General features: G+C 44.2%; 1 protein-coding gene across 2 annotated transcripts in view; it reads left to right on the top strand.

Annotated features, from left to right (window-relative positions):
• LOC138300747 (uncharacterized) overlaps positions 1-20,314 on the top strand; it is a 903,291-nt gene that overhangs the window by 663,540 nt on the left and 219,437 nt on the right. For both annotated transcript variants that reach the window (XM_069240498.1, XM_069240497.1), the window contains exon 6: positions 6,967-7,085. In XM_069240498.1, coding sequence (XP_069096599.1) covers positions 6,967-7,085 — 119 coding nt within the window. The remainder of the gene's footprint in view (positions 1-6,966; positions 7,086-20,314) is intronic.

The raw sequence follows: 20,314 nt of genomic DNA on the forward strand, positions 1-20,314 counted from the left end.
CTATTGTTTTGGAATACACCTACGTCAGGGGACCTTGTAGATCTGTATAAATACATCACACTTTTAGACAGATAATCAGAGGGATTCCGACCAGAGGGCATCACCACCATCGCTGATACCGATGCTGCAGTCATCTTGACGCTGACCCAGTCTTCGTGTCCCTGCGGAGTCTGAGATAGAGACCTCATTCCAAGGTAACGAGGGTAGGGGGCTCCTCTCATGGACACGGCTTTGGCAGATTAGGTTTAGCAAACCCAGCTCTCCTTTAGGTAGGAGGTTAGGCCTATTCTCATTAGGGTATTAGGGCATATTCCATCTTATACATACATATATATATATTTCTTTCATATATTGCCAAATGGTGGGGGTCTTCATAACAATGACTCTCTTCTTCACAATACTGTTGCTTGGTATATTCATTATCCTAATCATTGCAGTTCATGCAACTTATCGCAAATTGCAGTTATGTTAAATAAAAACTATTATAACTTCACTGCATCTGTGTTATTGCCTTTGTTTGTATGAGACATAATATATCTGTGAGAAAAGGGTAATCTCCGTTTAACCACGACAACCCTGAGATATCTTACTTTGAGTCCATGCGTAAGCGACTGCCACAAATCACCTTTTACTATTGTGTTTCTGGTGAGGTACTGCTAGTGAGCCGGTAAGGTTGGGACAACAGTTGCAACTTGTTGTAGGAAAGACTCAGTCGCCTACAAACAAAAGTACTGTTATCTTTAAACCAGCAGTCTTGCTCAGAGCAAGAGTCCAAACTACGACACACCTACCAGTGACAGGGAAGGAATTCCTTATCACTGGTAGGCCCTACCGCCATGGTATTTGTGGCGTTGCTAATGCTGTGGACACCATGGCAGTAGGCTGGCTCATAATACCGCCAACGGTACTCTGTGGGCCGCCGGGTTGGAGATTAACATCTCCGGCCCGGCAGCTCATACCGCCATAGCAGTATGAGTGGAGATGTGGCAAGTTGGCAGCGGCCAACCCGCCAAACTCATAATGTGACGTTATACACCGCAAGCTTGTTGGCAGTGATACCGCCACATTAACCCCGGCAGTCAAAAGACCGCCATGGTCATAATGACCCCCTTTGTGTTTTCGTGTTTGCTCCCATTTGGCAGGAGTTATGAAAATGCTCCAGGGAGCAAACACCTTTACCTGTCCACAACCCGTGCAGGCATGGAAACTGCTGTGTCCAAAGTGTGGGCTCCCTGGGAACATAAATGTCTCAGGGTGGGGGGCCGCATGGCCACTGTTCCTTTTATTGTAAATAGCGGCCCTGGGGGATAAGATCTCCTATCAAAGGCTTGGGAATTGGTGCCCCTCGGTCCCATCCCCTTTTATTGTCATTTTGGTCCCAGGGTGGGCTCCCCAGGGCCTATTCTGGCTCAGGAAGGAAGGGCTGTGTGCTTCCCTCCCCTTATAGAATGCAGCCCTGGGACGGGCTCCCCGGGGTCTATAATGGCTTGAAGGCGCGCTTGCCTCCCTCCACTTAAATAAACAATGTGGCCCCAGGGGAGGGCTCACTGGTGTCTATACTTGATGAATGCGGCCCGGCTGCCTTTTTGTTTTTTTCCTTTTTGATCTCGCGGGCTATCTGTCTCTTCACAGTTATACCAAAGCTCTTTAAATAGTAATACACATTTTCATATTTCAGAGTAATCCTTCCATGTTTTATGTTATAATGGATAGTGGAAATATAAAATTGTCAGCTTCCTTGTTTGTAGCTCATGAAATTCAGTTGGGTTAAGTTGCTTATTAAAAGTATAACTCAAGAGAAGTGAAGCTATGACAGTGGTTTTCTTTACTCGAAGCGCGTTGACAGAGGAGGAGGCGGCGTCATTGGGACACAGGGCAGGAGCCCTTTAAAACTTTAATCACGCTCCTGCTACCGCGGGAAGCGAGTTGACAGAGGAGGAGGCGGCGTCATTGGGACACAGGGCAGGAGCCCTTTAAAACTCTAATTGCGCTCCCGCTACCGCGGGACGCGCCCGGGCCAAGGGCGGGCCCGTCTTGCGCCCGTCATCGCCCGTCAGAGGCTGGGCTGGGCCACCCCTCTTTCATCTCTAGTGGAGGGTGACTATTTATATCTACTAATATTGGAGAACATTTTGGAGCTTTTTTAGTGGGTTTTTAATAGTTTTAATTTTTATTTATTAGTTTGTTTTGTTTGTTGTTTTGTTATTGAAACTTTTTGTTGCAAAAATGGTCAGGAAAGGAGGTCCGTTAACTGGTCCTATGGGGGGTGGTGGTGGCGGTAGTAGACAGGGAAGTGGCACCACCACATTGGACTCCTTCCTCGCAAGAGCTGTCGGGGTTGTAACGAAGGAGATTGATCTGGCAGAGAGGAGGTTATCCATGGAACTGGAGGACTGGCGTCAGGCCCCAATAGATAGTGGTCCTCGTGAGGTTGTGGATGTGGAGGTGGCTTATCCGGGGGGAGACCAAGGTACTGTTATGGCTGCTGTTGAGCCTGCTCAAATTGAGCTAACAGAGACAATAGAGGGTTCTGGTGGCCAAGGCCCCTCCAGAAGAAGCAAGACTTTTATTATCTTCTCCCCGGCCTGCTCCATGAATAAATGTAGCCCTCCCCAGAGGAAAAAAAAGGTCTTAAAGAAATCGATGCCCAAGTCGAAAACATCTCCCTTGGAACTCCCTAAGGGTACGAGCAGTGACCCTGCACCTTGCCAGCATCTGGGTTGTGATGTTACTATTTTATTGTCAAAACTTCGCGAAATGATCCAGGAGATTTTATCCCCCGTTGTGGCGAAATTATCAGCCATAGAAAAGGCAGTTTCTCTGATATCTGTGCAAGGAAGTCAGGGGAGGCACTGTGTAGGTGGATGTGTGGCCCCGACCAGGCGATCCCATCCCTGTGAGGAGTTGCTCCTGCCGGAGGACGCTGCGGGGTCATTGGGGCCTCTGGGAAAATCATCTCAGCTATTGGTTAATCCTGGAAATTCTGGAAACTCTGGGGGTCAGGGCGCTCGTGTTGAGATTGCTCCGGCTGCACCGACTTCTATATTAAGGACGGATAGGATTGTCAATAGGCTTAGCTGTAGTAGGCAGCCCGATCCTGATTCTGTGGTAGCTGGGGGGGTTGGCCAACAGCTGGTTGGGAACAATAATCTGAATCTGCCGACGGCCATGCCTTCATTGGCCTGTTTGGATCTCCCCCAGCTTGTGCCCCCTATGTGGTGGTGTTGACAAATGTACCTGCTCTTGCTCCTGGGGTAACTGAGTCCACGGCCCAACTTACAAACAAGGTTGGATATTGGTTGAGTAAGAACTGTGATTTTTCATGTAAGGATTTCAAGGATATTCTATTTGCCAGAAGAATTGGCTGGGTCGCGCCCAAAAATAAGGTGGGGACTGAAGATAGTATCATTATAAATGTTAGATACCCAGCCCTGAGTCAAAGGCTCCTTTCTACTTATCGTCCTGCTGTATTTAGAGCTGGTACAATAGGTATGGTCCCTCTGGGTTATTTTTATGACCACATGCAATTGAGTGCTGGGGTGTCTCCTGGCTTTGGTAGGAATCCCCCCCGGGTCAGAATAGCCTCCAGGTAACCAGCAGAAGAACTGTCACTAACAGTAATTTATCCTTGGCAGGGGTGGACTGACAATGTGCCGAGACCCTCGCTATACGGGAAGAGGTGCCCCCACAGTGTAAATTTATTTCATGGAATATTGCAGGCTATGATGCTAAGTTATCTGATCAGGCGTGGATTAGGTGTGTGACTAATTATGATGTGATCATGCTTCAGGAAACCTGGTCGGAGGGGTTGTCTGTGTGGGATGGGTATAACAGATTTGCAATTCCAGCTGGGCAGTCTCTTGGTGGCCGCTCAAAAGGTGGCCTGGTTACCCTAATTCGCCTCTCTAAGATAGTGGGTGCTTTTCAAATTAACTGCAATCACCAAGGTATATTGCTGGTATGGGTAATTTTCTCCAATAATTTTAATATTTTGCTGGTAAACTTTTATAACGCTATGTGGGATGTGGGGTGCCAAATTGGGGCCCTGTTCTCCGTTCTTCAGGTTTTGAAACACAGAATGGAGGAGATGGGGCTAGAATTCTGTGCTATTGTCTCTGGAGACTTTAATGCTAAGTTGGGGAGGCTCAGTACTGTAGTTAATCCCTTTATCTGTGACTGCGAGGATTATTTAGTGGACGGTCTGCAGGACTCCAGAGGCAGGGTTCTAATTAAGGAACTCAGGAAGATGGGCCTTCTGAATTTGTGTGATATAGAAGCCATAGGCACTCATCAACTCCCAACCTATGTGGGAAGAGGATCTGAATCCACTATTGACTATGGGGGTCATTCTGACCCCGGCGGTCCGAGACCGCCGGGGCCAGGGTCGGCGGGAGCACCGCCGACAGACCGGCGGTGCCCCGCAGGGCATTCTGACCGCGGCGGTTCGGCCGCGGTCAGATGCGGGAAACCGGCGGTCTCCCGCCGGTTTCCCGCCGGTTTCCCGCTGCCCTGCAGAATCCTCCATGCTCCGCCGCCATGGGGATTCTGACACCCCCTACCGCCATCCTGTTCCTGGCGGGTCTCCCGCCAGGAACAGGATGGCGGTAGGGGGTGCCGCGGGGCCCCTGGGGGCCCCTGCAGTGCCCATGCCAATGGCATGGGCACTGCAGGGGCCCCCGTAAGAGGGCCCCACAAAGTATTTCAGTGTCTGCTATGCAGACACTGAAATACGCGACGGGTGCTACTGCACCCGTCGCACCTTCCCACTACGCCGGCTCAATTCTGAGCCGGCGTCCTCGTGGGAAGGTTGATTTGCCCTGGGCTGGCGGGCGGCCTTTTGGCGGCCGCCCGCCAGCCCAGGGCAAATCCCAAAATACCCTCAGCGGTCTTTCGACCGCGGAGCGGTATTTTGGTGGTGGAACTTTGGCGGGCGGCCTCCGCCGCCCGCCGAAGTTAGAATCACCCCCTATATTTTTATGTCTCCACCTATGAAAGACCTGATGATTGGGGGTGAGGTACTGGGGGAGTGTTTCAGTGATCACAATCCCCTTATAGTATCCTTTAAACTCCCTGGGGCCCTACGTAAATTAGGACGAGGTAGGCCTGTAGTAGTGGAGATAAAGGACCAGGGTAGGCGGCTTGGGTGGAAGCAAGTGGATTCCCAAAAAGTTGTAGAAACGGTGGTGGGGGAAAATTTACATTTATTTATAGACACACTCTTAACAGAGGCTCCTAATCCTAAAACTGTTATGGACGCAATAACAGTAGTAAATGCAGCAGTGAGAGACTGCCTTTTTTCAGTAGGCAGCCAACCTAGTAAACGTAAATGTGGTTGGTATGACAAGACCTGCTATGTTGCAAGGGCAAACCTGAAGATGGCCACTAAGAAACATCCTAGAGATTGGGTCCTCGTAAAAGAAGCTAGAATGAAGTATAAAAGGGCCCTGATGGATAGCAAGATAAAACATAAAGATAAAGCCTGGGAAGAGTTAGAACGTGCCATAGCTCTGAAGGATCCTGGCTTGTTTTGGAAAGTGGTAAATAGAGGTTCCTTTGGAACAGATACATCTGAGGGCCTTGGCTGTAACATCGCCCCGGAGGCATGGGTAATTCACTTTTGTAGAATTTTTGAGGGTACTCCCCTAAGAAATAACCGGGAGAACGAGTATGATATGGCTCCCAACCTAGCAATTAGGTTTTCACTCCAGGAGGTTATGGATGCGATACAGAGTAGTGCGAGTAATAAAGCTTCGGGCCCGGATTCAATCCCTATGGACTTGTATAAAGCTAACCCCCAGTTATGGGCACCTATTCTCTTAAATGTCCTTAATGCAGCAGTTACTGTGGGTATTCCTGCCTCTTGGAGACTGGCATGTATTGTCCCAGTGTTTAAAAAGGGCGACCAAAATGATCCTAAGTCCTATCGCCCTATTTCTCTACTGGACTCTTCTGTGAATATTCTGGGACGGATTATTTTAAGGCGTCTGGAGTCCTGGATGATAGGGAATGATATTTTAAAGCGGGACCAGTATGGTTTTAGGGAAGGCCTCGGCACGCAAGATCAATGTCTCAACCTACTGATGATGATCGGCAAATACACGCAGGCCAGGAAAGGTACGCTCTATCTTGCTTTTATGGATCTTAGCTGTGCCTTCGATAAGGTGAACCGGTCTATCTTATGGGAGAGGTTAAATCAGCTAGGGTTGGATCCTAATATTGTAGAGCTGCTCCGATATCTACATTCTGGGACAGCTGCAAATGTGAAGGTGGGGTCTAATGGGGAATGCTCAGAGGCTTTTAAGCTTTCAAGGGGTGTGCGCCAGGGGTGTGTTCTGGCTCCTACTTTGTTCCTTCTATATACAAATGGATTGTCTGATTTATGTATTGGTGTGGAAGGGGCTGGGATCATTCCTGAAGAGAGCTATTACTTGGCGTAATAATGTTGAGTTTTTAGAATGAATTTTTCTATTTTATTGCTTTCTATGAATAAGGTTATATATGTTTATATTCTTGATGGGTGTTTTTATTATATATGGTTTTATTGCTATTTTTAACAAATGTATTGGTGATTATTTGTTGTAATGGATGAATTTTGTCATACCGAATAAAAGTTATTATTATTATTATTAGTTGTTATCTTTGAAAAGTACAGTGACTAAAATCATTTTCAGTTTCCAGACTATTCACCTCCATATTTATTTAACTCAAGACTATGGGCCTTATTTAGCATTGGTCTGATGCAACACACATGCCAAAATATGTTGGTTCTATTAAGAGGTCATTAATCTCAATGGCATTCTAAATACAGAATGTCAGCCCTTTTGGAAGGTGTCCGCATGGCCACAATTTCAAATAAAGCCCTATTTTTTGTATAATTTGCTGAGAATTTGTATTTGAACTTATGGAGTGAGACCATCCAGCAGTATTCCAGCAACTGAACAAGAGATTCACCTTTTATTTACACAGATTGAAAATCACCCCTGGGGGAGAGTGCGGGATCTGGTGAAGAAAAAGAAACTGAAGCACCAGAATAGGTTGGGTTTGTCATCCGTGGCATTAAAGCAGTCATGTCCTCAGCTGTACAGGTAAGACTCTGGCTTTCTGATGTTTGGCATAACTCGTTACCTAACTATAGTAACATAACTTGATCTTGTAAACAGTGTAGAAATCTGAGTTTTCTGAAAATGAATACGTGGAACGCTCTCTTAAACAAATTGACCATAGCGGACAATGGAGGTCATTTAGATCTTGGCAGAATGGGAGCCCCCCTCAAACACATGATGCACCCACCTCATTTGGGAGTAGCCAAAGTGCAGAGTTTTCACTGGAAGGCACTCGCCTGGCTCCAACCCTAGAAATCTTTGCCCCGCCAGGTTGTTCACCATAGGGTTGCCAGGTACTAGCGATGGTTGCCTGCTCCATTTAGGGCAAAGTGAATATTACTCAATTTCCCCTGCCCAGGACCACCTTACATTATCCAGTCATGCAAATTACTAATGGCTCTCACATGCAGGGAGAAAACCCCTACATGTCAAAAACATTGAATGTTTCTCACACAAATAAACTTCCACTTTGGAAACTTGTTTCTATAAAACAAACAGAAATGGAAACCTTTGCAATGCAGGCTATGCCATGTTGTTGAAAAAAATAATATTTGCAGCACACTTGATTCCTCAGACCAACTTGTCAGAGGGTGCTTCTAAGAGATGAATCATAATCCAAGACAGAGGACACACTATTATACCCTTGAGCACTGTTGGTTTAGATTAACATTTAAGATTGTTTTTATAATATGCCTTGACAGTTCAGGTGTCGCTAGACAATTAAGTGAGTCATGTTTACATGATTTGATTGAGCAGACTTTGTGTGCTTCCTTTGAAAGAGTGCCTATCTTGCACTCCTGTTGGCTCATGGAGGGTTCCCCCTCACTTAATATGGCGTCTAAATCAAAGTGTAAAGATGAGATAGCATTCAAGTGGGAACCCTCCAGGATGATTTAATTCCATTTGCTAACACATTTGTCTCTTCTCTTTCATATGCTGCAGGAGTCAGCGTCTGAATGCAGTACTTCCTTTCGGGGCACGGAGATCCTTTTAATTTCCGTACTTCTACTCTTGCAGCATGGAGTATCGTAGGGGACTACATGCCCCATCATGTCAAGGGCTGCCTCACTGTCGAGTGGATTTCACCTCCTGCAATGGGATGTGTGCTCAAGATATCAATTGAGCACAGGACTTTTACTCTTTTTTAGCCACAGGAAAACAGCTGATTTGCAAAAATCACAGGATGTGAGGCAAAGGCAGGGGTTGAAACCCAGTTCCCTAGTTTCATAGTTGGCAGCTCTGACTGGTAGGCCACACATCTGCAAGAGGGCTCATAGAAGCGGAGGTCAGTCTTCATCTGATGGACCTTGTAGTAGACTAGGAGGCAAAGGAGTTAACAGATCAACAATTTACAATTTTGTGAAGCCCATTTGGCCACCCAATGAGAATCAGGAATCACTATGGAAGGTTAATAGGTTTATTACAAATGAGTAATCAATACAGTATAGGTGCATATCAGAATCAAATTGTAAAGGTACAAAATGATAACTGGCAAGCTGAACCACCAGAATAAATTCAGTCTTATTAGTATAAGGCATACAAAGATTACAGTCACAGCAATACAGAAACTAAGAAACAGGAACTGACATTCCTTAAATGAATTCAGATTGCTCCTCCTGACCATAAACAAAATTAAGCACATGTATCTAGGTCCTCAGCTAAATGGCAATAAAAGTCTCAAGGCTATCAGGAATCAAGCAAGGTAGATGTCAGCACCAGTAAGACTCCAGTAGAAGTCTTCTAGAAAGGGAAATCAGTGTTAGCATGAAGCTACACATAAGGCTACAAGCTCAAGGGGCAAGGGGAAGTAAAGAGGTCTGTACCCCTCAAAGTCCAAAGGAATCTGCCTTAATTCTAACAGTGTGAACACTAACTTAAAGTGAAAGTTCCAAGAGTATTCATATCTCTAAACGTCATTCGAAACTCCAATTATTTCTTTTTCCCACATGCACACTTGGTCAAGATGGCAGCCGTGTGAGACAGCCAGTCACTGCTCTCCCCGCTCACGCCCAGATCCTCAGCCCTTAGCTTGCGGCCACCGCAATATGCTTGCCGCGAGTCAGTGCTCATTATGGACATGATCTTTGTGTTTGGAGCCATCTGTTACATGAACCAGGATTCGTAACTGTTACGCAGCAGCTCTTCTTAACTGTGCTGCCTCTTTTATCTTCCAGCTTGTCCGGCGGTCTTCTTGATACATTGTTTCCTTACCTATCTCAGGTGACGCGCTGCACGGATGCCAGCGAGTGGGTCGAAGGCGGCTCCTCCTGGACTGGCAGCAAAGCGTGAGATGTCTCACGGCTCCGGTGGTTTGAAAGACTACAAAACAGCGATAGCTGGTGTGACAGGCTCTGGGCAGTCCGAGAAGTCGAAGGCATTGGTAGCCGTAAAGCCCACTGCTCAGCCGCTTGCAAAATATTTAAAGAAAAACCCACAGGCAGATTTGAGTCTGCTTCACCTGCCTAATGCAGAACAATAGGGGTGAGCACAAGCACGATGAGCAACGTGGTTGAAAGCGTGGGCCCTGGTGCCCAGGGCCCTGAAGCGCATAAGGAGGCCTCCTATGTGGCAAGGGGTCACCCCACCCCTTCACACCTAGACTCCTCAGAGGTGGTGCAAGCACTCGTAAATATTGAACTGGATGAGTGCGGGGGTACCGGGGTGAATAGCGACACTGTTTCCAAAGTAGCCCTGACCCAGGCCCCAGGTAGGGATTATGCCCTGATCCAAGTGAGCGCAGACAGAAAATCCCAAAGGGGTGAACAAATTATGGCTGAGGGGAAGCTGACCCCCAAGTTAGGGTCAGACAAAGATCTGGGGGTTAAGTTTTTCTCTCTGTCAGATCAGTCCAGCTGGACTAGCAACGAAGACCCCGAACCTGATGAGGGTAAGAGTCGGACATGGAAAACTTCATGGTTGGAGGCTGACTCTAAAACATCTCCCCCCTGGGATGGTGAAAGTTCTGAGTTGGGGATGGGGGTCAGACAAAACAGAATGTGCTAAAGCTACCACTGTCAGGAAAAAAAAGGAGAAACCAGCATTTGTGTTCACCCAGCACTAAACAAACATCAATGGTACCTAAAGTTTGCACTGGGATTACTCATCCACGCCTGGCCTTAGGGGCCCTAAAGCCTCCGTTGATTTCATGGCACCTCCGGGTACAACCTCTTTTGAAGCGATACATCAAAGTATTATGGAGCATCGGGAGGAGACTAAGGCCGAAAGCCGTAGAACGCAGTTAGCCTACCACAAAATGCAGGGAGCTATTCAACGAGTGGCAAAAGCATACTCTGAATTTGCTGTACGTATGGGGAAAGCTGAGACCCGGATCTCAAAATTGGAGGAGGATGATGCCGCACAAAGGGAGACTGGTGATTTACTGAAAGCCCAGGTGGATGATACCCACTGGAAGCTGGCTGATCTCGAGGATAGACTCAGACGAAACATTCTCAGAGGGCTAGGTGTTCCTGACTGGGTGGAAAGTACAGACCCTTGTAGATCTATGATCAATCTTTTTAAGGATGCTTTCCCACACCTTGTTCAGTGAGAATGGGAAAGAGAAATTCAGAGAGCCCATAGATTTCCCTTTTAAAACAAAGAACAGACTGGAGGCGGAGGGAGCAAAGCCCAGGGCAATGCTGATTTGCTTGCACAACTTCCAGTCAAGACAGGCCCTGTGTGATGTTGCTTGCCCAGACCGTACACATACTGCTAGGGGGTTTGATTTTTTCGTTAGACCTGATTTTTGTCACACCACTGTTGAAAAAAATGGATACTTCGTCAATTAATTTCACCAATACAGAATAAGGGTGCTCCGGTCTTTTTGATGAACCCAGCTAAGCTGAAGGTGGTTCTCAATGGCACCACACACTTACTTTTCTGTAGCAAAGGCTAAGGAGTTTCTGGATTCACTGTGATACTAGATAGGTTCACTGGATCTCTGCGACATGCGAACTTCTTTATCTGTCTATATTGACCTATTTTGCTAGTACATGGTACTTTATGAAGGTGAGATTTGATATCAAATGTTTAGAATAAGAGGCATGGGGCATGGCGACTGGGGGAGGAGGGAGCATGAATCCATCGTGAAAGGGACCTAATGAGTCCTGTGTCCTCCATGGGGTGGTGTGGGTTGGAGCTGGGGTATAGAGGAGTTGGCGGGTAGGGAGAGGGTGTGGGGTAGGGCGGGAGCACGAGTTGGAAAGGGGAGAGTGGGAGTATGAGAGGGAGGTATGGATTAAGGTAGGGCAAGGATAACAGTCAAATGTTTGAGCACAGGCAAATTCGTTTAATTGTGATCTTAGGTAAAGTAGTTAGCAAAAGGCATTTGACTATAACCCTTTTGGGACATGCAATCAAGGATAAGTTAGGGGGATCCATGGATATTCAGAAGCAAACATAGGAGCCATAAGGTACAAATATGTTCCATTAACATCTGTGGTCTGAATAATTCCCAAAAGAGAAAGAAGATTGCAATTGGTTTAAAATCAATGCAAGCTGATTTTTTCTGTATACAAGTGGCTCATATTCCTTGGGGAAGGCGGGAAGTGCTGAAGGATCTGGGGTAACAGTTTTAGCCTATACACAGCAGACTGTGACAATCCTGGGTGTAGCAGTTCTGGCTAGGAGCTCTATTTGTAGGCCAGGCCATTCCGTGGTGGTAAAGGTGGTCGCTGGGTTATCCTAGAATGAAATGTGGGTCTGGCCAGGTTCACTATTTGCACTATTTATGGATCATATTTCAACAAGGCCAAAGTACTAGATGCTCTAAATCTGGAATTAGCCTCATGGACACTTCCTTTAATAGTCTGTGGGGATCTTAACATCCACCTTGAAGTAAATAATGGCTTAACAGGGGCAGACAGCTATCAGGAATGTAAACCCAAGGTATTCAGTGCTATAAGAAGGTTGATAAAGGACCATGCTCTTATTGATGTCTGGAAAAAACTCAAAGCCCCGGACTATGGCTATACGTATTATTCCTCCCTGCATAATAAACTGGTAGGCCTTGACTATTTTTTTTACCTCAGCCGTTCTAGCCTCTGAAGTGGAGATAGAACTCTCCCCCAGAATCTTATCTGACCATAATCCATTATCTTTAGACATAACGATAACTGGCTGTTTTAGTTCCTGCCGACCCTGGATATTTGACAAATAGGTATTAATAGAGACGGATTATCTAGACCATACGCATGTTTGATGAAAGCAATTTTTAGATGATAACAGAGACACAGCTGCTCCTGGGATGGTATGGGATGCACTTAAATCTGGGGTTAGAGGGGAGACTCTGATCTTTAGTTTACATCAGCAGAAGTTGAGGGAGGCAGAGGTCAGGAGTCTGTATCAAGATCTTATGCAGACTGAGGGGAAACTGATGCAAAGTATAATGAGGGAGGAAGAGGCCAGTATAATTCAAGCTGATTTATCTGTATTGAAAGCTGAATGCAATCAGCACTTTATCAAGGCAGCAGCAGTTAAATATCAAATGTTTAGGGCTGAATGTTATGAGTATGGGGAGACTACTGGGGAAGTTTTAGCAACGAGAATAAGGCAGAGAGTGCTTGACAGGGACATAAAAGCCATTAAGGATTCTTGTAGGTGTAGGCTGGAAAATCTAAAGGAGATCTTGAAAGTCTTCAGAGATTTCTATGAGGAGCTACACTCTGATGACCTAGAACAAGTGGCTGGTGGTCACAGAGAAGCCGAAGAGTTTTTAGAAGGGCTAAAATCACATAGGCTGTGCAAGGATGGCGAGATCTATTAGAAACCCCAATATCATTGAGAGAAATATATGAAGCCATGATCTCCTTGGCTTCAGGAAAGGCGTCTGGTCCAGATGCCCCTCCACTGGAGTGTTTTGAGGCATTCTTCCAAGAATTGCAGAATGGCACGTTATTAACCTTCTCAGCGGCAAAACAAGGTCATACTCCAAAGTCCTGGGAAGCAGCAAGTATAGTAGTTTTTGAGAAAAAGGATAGGCCTCCACTTTCTTCTGGGTCGTACAGACCAATATCATTGCTGAACTGTGCCAGGAAAATATATGCCAGGGTTCTAGCAAACAGGTTGGTAAGGGTTATTTCTCCCTTAGTATTCAAAAGGCAGCATGGGTTTATTCCAGGCGAGGGACAGTTGACTATGTTAGGGAGAGTTATTTCTCTGTTTGATCTTGCAGTCACTTGGCTTGATTCTACTAGATGCTGAGAAGGTATTCAATTGTGTTTCTTGGGCTTTTCTTTGGGATGTTTTAAAATGGAAGGGGATCGGGGAAGGCTTTTTAACAGCCATCAGAGATATGTACAAGGCTCTCACTGCCTGGGTACGTTTAGCAGGCTTAGAATCTGATGTAATATCTATCTCTAGAGGAACTAGGCAGAGTTGCCCCTGCTCACCATTATTGTTTGCACTGTATATAGACCCCTTCCTAGTCAAACTGGAGGAGTGCACAGAAATTAAGCCAATTTTTCATTACAGGGAGAGCTATAAGGTATTTGCCTATACCGATAATGTGGTGGTGACCACAACTGACCCAGGGGGAGCTGTTTATGAAATTGAAAGGCTGGCCAAGTTGTTTGGGATATATTCTGGCTACAAATTAAACAAAGATAAGACTCAGGTTATTTGTTCTGGCAAGACTACCTTTAGGGACAGGCAGGCCGTATCTGATGCCGTATATTTGGGAATCAGAGTCACTGCCGCATTGGATCAACCAGTGGAGCAAAACATGACCCGTTGTTGGCTAAAATGAAAAGAGGTTTAGAAAGAATTCATCACTTAAATCTATTCCTTCTAGGCCGTTGCAATGTATTAAAAATGAATATCTTGCCTAAAGTATTACATCTTTTCCTATTCATTCCTTTAGAGTTTACTAGAGGTTGGTTGCCCAAGTTGGAGGTAATTGGTAGCAACGTCTTGTAGGTTTACACCAAACCCAGAAGAGCCTTGAGATACATGACCCTCCCAAGAACCAGGGTTGGATGGCGGTCCCCAATTTTACATTTTACTATTATGGATGCTTTCTTCAACACATGAGTTTATTATTTACTGGAGAGACTGAGGGGAGTAATTATGTAGAGTCTACCTCTATCTATGAAATTATGCTTGGTTCTGAGGTTAAAGGTTGTTTTTTGAAACATGTAGAAACTAGCTACTTTAAAATAACAAGATTTAGGGTTTTGCGTGCTGCATATGCGAAATGGGTGCAGGTAAAAGACCGGTTGTCCACGGGGAGGATTAACTTTTACACTCCATTGCCTGCCTCACCACTCCTTCCTTCTGTTTGTCAAGGCCCGTCTTGTATAACTGGAGACAGCGAGGGATAACCATGATTGGTGATTTACATGCTCACACCCTTAAAGGCTATAGGAAGCGATGTTGGGGGAAGCAAATTTGGTCAACATTGACTAAGTGGTTGAAGAATATTACTTTCTGATCCAGGGTCATTAGATCACACAACCGTTGTCTCCTGGCCCCCAGTGCGATCTTTGCCTCCTGGCCATTTTTTGTATCCAGAGACTGGAGGAGTAGTGGTGTAACTCTGCAGCTCCTCCTCCGGGTCTCTGGATTTTATAGTGATATTAACTACATGTTTTTCAGTTTTCATATCTCTCTATCTTAGGTGTTATGCCTTAGTCAAGGTCGGTATTGGTAGGCGGAAGGATGTGTGAAGTTCTGTATTTTATGGAAAGTCTTGTAGGAGTCCCAGGGGAGTGTTTTTTAATTCTTCTTCTTTTGGTTTTTGTCTTTGAGTTCTTTTTTTATGGTTTTGCTGTAAATGATGATCAATTGTACTTTAGATGTATAGCTGCCATGCCATAAAATAAAACAAAAAGTAAAAAAAAGAATAGGAGACTTCGTCTGCTCATTAAATCATCTTGTCCTTGCCAAATGTTCTCTTTTCAGGCTTCTCTGTCTCTCATACACAATATTCCTTTCTCTAACTAAGAAATTACAAATGCACACCTCCGAAACAAGAAACATGCAAAGCACAGAGAAAAATGCATCTAATGTTAAAGTGAAGGCCTAGTAAAGTCAACTTTAGCAAACCATTGTCAAAGTGTACTTCTAAAAGCAAATTATAAAATAATGCATTATGTCAGAATAAATGCAGAACATGGGTAGATGAATTCATGATTACATATGCAACGTGCTTTACAATAAATTGAATACATTGAGATACAAATGTAAATGTGAATGAGAACTACAAACCTTCATGTTAAAGGTAAATGGTAAAACACATGCATATATGCAACTCTAGTTTCTACAGTGAATACACTTTTAATATTATGTTTTGGTTCTTCACCTTGCAATAATAATGTTAAGGAGCACAGATTATAATATGTTAGTTACACATTTATATTGGTTCTGTAACAAGCAGGGGTGAAGCAAAAACTACGCTTCTCCAATCTCCCCTCTGATGTCGAATCAAGTAATTACAATCAAGATAAGACTATTATCAGATGGACCAATCAAAACCTCATAGGTTTCATGTATTTTTGTCTACTCTCCTCCAGATGTTTAAACTCATCATAATATCTACACTGACTCTTTTCCAACTCTATCTATTCTCTCTTCCTTTTCACTCACCTCCTTGCTTATATCCTCTTATACACCTGACAGATCACAACTAAAGATATCGCACACAGAGCATTTATTAAAAGTGTTCTCAAAAAGGAACCTGCTATTCCCAAATATCCAAACCATTTGTCAATTGCAGCAAATCCAATTCTAATTACTTTCCAGGCACCAGTTTCTTCTACCTCCTTCAAATATTCCTTCAGCCCTGAAATATTCTTGATAGATGCCTTTGAATCCTTATTCTTGTTGAGTATATACGTACAATACTGCTGAACCTTCAGCAACCTACAGACTCTGTCCTTTTTGGCAAAAAGAATGTCTAACACAATGCAATTCTGCAAAACCATAGATCCCATAGCTACCATTTCAGTATCTACAATCAATAAAGCTCCTCCTCTACTGGTGGACAGTTTACCCTCTGTGGTAGACAACTTTTTAATGTTTAGGTCATTCAAACTCACACCCACAGATGGAATCATTGCACCAAAGATATCCCCCACTACTTCCCCAGCACTAGTCCCATGTCTAGATATAGAATTAATTTCCCTTACAGGATTTTTTAAGTGTTCTACATGATAATATAAGTTCAGGAACACTACACCTAAATAACATACACCATACCATCCTATGAGCAGCTTGAAATATACATGCTCTCCACAAATACTCCAGGAATAACAGGATCTTTTCCATCCAAAAACAACCTCCAGTTTCCTATAACCTCAAATGTGTGATTATAGTCACTCCTTCCTATGAATATAGTGTAGAACTGTAGATTTGTATGCACAATTCGTCTTTATGTTTCCAATTGAAAACCAACACTGATAGATTTCCGGCCACTTGATGCTCAATTTCTTCCTTTGTCCACTTATGTTGAACCTTGAGTTCTCTGCCTGCTTTTGACTATCTCCAAATCCCTCCCCCTGTCTTAAACTAAATTAAGGAATTTCTTCTCAACATCTGTCAAACTGCAGGTCAGATTGTTCTGATGAGCATAATAAACATTATCTAATGTTGTGGGGGGTCTAAAGATTCTTGCAATTATCCTCATCTCTTTAGGAGTGGGACGATGATTCAAATCCTCCACTGTGGGAATCTCTGAAAGAACTAAATCATATTTTGAAAAATAATACTGGAAATGTTCTGTTTCTTAAAACAAGTTGAACAAAAGTCTGCAAATAACACCCTATATCAAAGGGATGTGATGGTACATGATACCTTCTTCAGCTGATGCAGGCAATTGCGTGCAAACATAGCAATCCGTTGCATCCATAGCGTCAATGTACTCATAAAGCAATTTAAAATAAGCATTTGAAGAAAAACTTCCTCTAGAGGTGTCTACATGTAAATTTTTATCATCTAATGTGTGTAAATCATTATCTATAGGACTCAAGGATAAAGGGGTAATGCTAGGTATGGGCCTGACTACTGTGGAAGTACTAGAACAGTGACAATCAATGTACTTATTAATACATATCTATGTCTGTTTGTGTTATGCGTTTCTATAATTTTTCTCAAATCAGACCGGTGGGTAGAAAATTGTAGCAGCAGGGTCTTCTCTGTCAGCCTTCACCTGTGCAAATGGCAAAACAAAATTCAGCAATACGATGGTGATATTTACAAAATATTTGAGAGACTTCTTTAGCCCTACTCCGCATTCTTCTAAATGACACCCTAACGCTCCTTTAGCTGCCTCAGGCCTCGGCAATCCTCTTAATTCCCTAGTAAAATCTGTTCTAATGTCTCTAATATGTACACAGTTCAGTGACCACCTTAATAACAAATCAGGTGGGAAAGAAATTTCAAAACACAATCAAACCACAAAGTTAAGTTCAGGGAGGTTCAAATGGATTTGCACTGTTATCCTCAAAGTTCTCTCTTTCCGGCATTAGCAGCAAAGTATGTCCACTCAAGTAAAGAGTACCTTTAACAGGGTACACTTGCTCCTTTCAATCTCTGCAATGTAGATCCTTCATCCTCAACATCACTCAGGCTAGAATCCTCAGTGTCTTCCAGAACAATTTGAGGTCCCTGACATCTTGTTTAACCTGCTGCCTCTCCGTCACAACTGGCACTTCTGAGAGAGGTGCTGTCACATTATCAATAGGGACACTAGCCTCTGCTAGTATGGAAAGCATGAATCCAGTTAGGGAGATCTCCACATTCAACAGCAGTAGTCATCACCAAAATGACTTGGTAACTCCCACACCAACGAGGTTCTAGACATGATTTCCTCACATGCTTGTTCACCAGAATCCAGTAACCAGGACTGAGGTTGTAGCACTCAACTTGATGTGGTAAAGCTGTGCCTGCTCTGACCTGGTGAGGCACAGAATGCACCACGTCAGCCAGTCCTTTGCAGTAAGCAACAATCATGTCATCTGTAATGTTCACAAGTGCATTTGCAGGTACAGGTGGCAGTCTCATTGCTCTGCCCAAGATTATCTCATGGAGAGAGAATCCTGTATTCCAATCAGGGATACTACGAAGGCTCATCAACACAAGGGGCAAAGCATCAGGCCACTTCAAAGATGTTGGAGCACACACTTTAGCTAGTCTGGATTTCAGTGTACCATTCACCTGTTCCACTTTCTCTGAAGCCTCATGTGGATAGCTGGGATGTAGTCTCTGCTCCACTTGTAATGCTGCACACAACAGTTTTAGGATCTCATTGTTAAAATGAGTTCCTCGGTCTGACTTTAGAGAAGTTAGGAAACCAACCCTAGGGACCAGTTCCTTCAACAATAGTTTGGCTACTGTAAGATTGCCATTTCTTCAGGTTTGGGTAGGCTTTAATCCAATGCGAGAAGATGCACACAACCACTAGGACATATCTCAGCCCGTTGCACAAAGGTATTATGATAAAGTCTAACACATCCTGTTGAAGTATCTGCTTATGTGGCTCAGTGTTACTGCAGTTCTTTTCCGTACATTCATTTGCTGGCACACAACACACTTGTGACACAGTCCTCCAGCCATCAGTCTAAATCTGGAATGAAATCAAGTCTGCCGAAACAATTGTAAGATGGCATCTCTCCCTACATGGGCAGGGCTGTGGAAATGTCTAGCCATAGGGGCCAACATACTATCTGGTAACACAGGTCTTCTATCTGCTGAAGTCCAAATGTCATCATCCTTTTTGATACAACCTGCTCTGTTACAACTTTATTTTTCTGCCTCTGACACTTCCTCTTGCATCCTCTTAACTTTTTCCCATGTATCAGCTGTAATTAGCAAAAGGTTGTAATTGGTCCCATCTGTAGTCTCATTGGAATATTCACGATTGAATGTACATGCTGTATGAGCACAGTATTTTGCAACTTCATCTGCGTGCTTGCTGCCCACTTTCACATAATCATCTCCACTGCGGTGTGCAGAGCATTTAACAGCCGCAATCTGGGCAGGCAACTGCAAAGCTTCTAGTAACTTATTTATATATTCCCCATTTCTTATTGGAGAGCCTCAAGAGGTCAGGGAAACTCACTGTGACCACTATGAGCATAATACCAAAGCCATACTGACTATCAGTGAAAATTGCCACACTCAGCTGTTCAGAAACAAAGCATGGTCTAGTAAGAGCGGCCAATTGAACCACTTGTGAGGAGAGTACTCCTTGAAGCCAGGAGGCTTCATCTACGCCTAAGACTGTACAAACTTCATACACAGCTCTCAAATTTCCTTTGTGGTCTCTCAAACAAGACTCATCAATAAACAGCATAAAATCAGACTCAGGTAGTGGCTCATCTCGAATGTCTTGTCTTGGTTTGGTGCATAGTTCAGCGACCTCTAGACCATGGGTACTCACAAAGATTTTCCCGGGGGCCAACATTTAGGTCTGTGATGTGAACAAAGGCTGCACTGATGCCAACAGGTTGGTGGTCATGGTTAGGTGGGTTGGGTCAGGGGTGTTTGGAGGTAATGTGGGTTTAGGAGAAGCATATACATCTATTGGCTGAATTGCACAATACGAAACTAGAAAACCTGTGATTAATCCTGGCTTCCCCACTTTACCAAATTGTGTGATCCTAGCCAATTGTTTTATTCCACTCTCCCTCCACTACCCAATATAAGATGACTCAAAATACAAGACTTCAGGATGCACACTGTACTAAACTTTCTCCTGTGTTTGATTTAACAAACAATAAGGTTGTTCATGTATAATAGGATCCCAGGCCATCCAAAGGGTCACATAACAACTGACTTGCCTCCTAGCTCACTACTCACATTGTTGATAGGGGAAAGAATTAATATTTCTAAAATCATGTTTCAAAAATGATCACTTCTCAGTGCACTGATATAATCTGATTGACTAAGGTGAAATGGTTCTGCATGCTCATGAAATACAATTTTTACATCCTTTTTTAAACTTCAATTAACCTGAAAGAGTGTTCTGTTAACATGTTTTTAATGTTAGTGCTGAGCCTATTGGTTCTGTTGACCAGGGGGCCACATGTAAAGGTCAGGAGGGCCGCATGCCACCCCTGGGCTGTACTTTGAGTATCACTGAGCTAGACAGTCATGTTCAAATTCTCCTGCCTTTCTTTCAGCTTCAGGGAGTGTTAAAAAAGTAGCAGAATTCAAATTAGCACACAATTTAAGACTTACGTTTTCTGCTGAGGAAATAACTTGTTTACAGCGAG

Source organism: Pleurodeles waltl, chromosome 6 (assembly GCF_031143425.1).
Source record: "Pleurodeles waltl isolate 20211129_DDA chromosome 6, aPleWal1.hap1.20221129, whole genome shotgun sequence".
Classification (NCBI taxonomy): Eukaryota; Metazoa; Chordata; class Amphibia; order Caudata; family Salamandridae; genus Pleurodeles; species Pleurodeles waltl.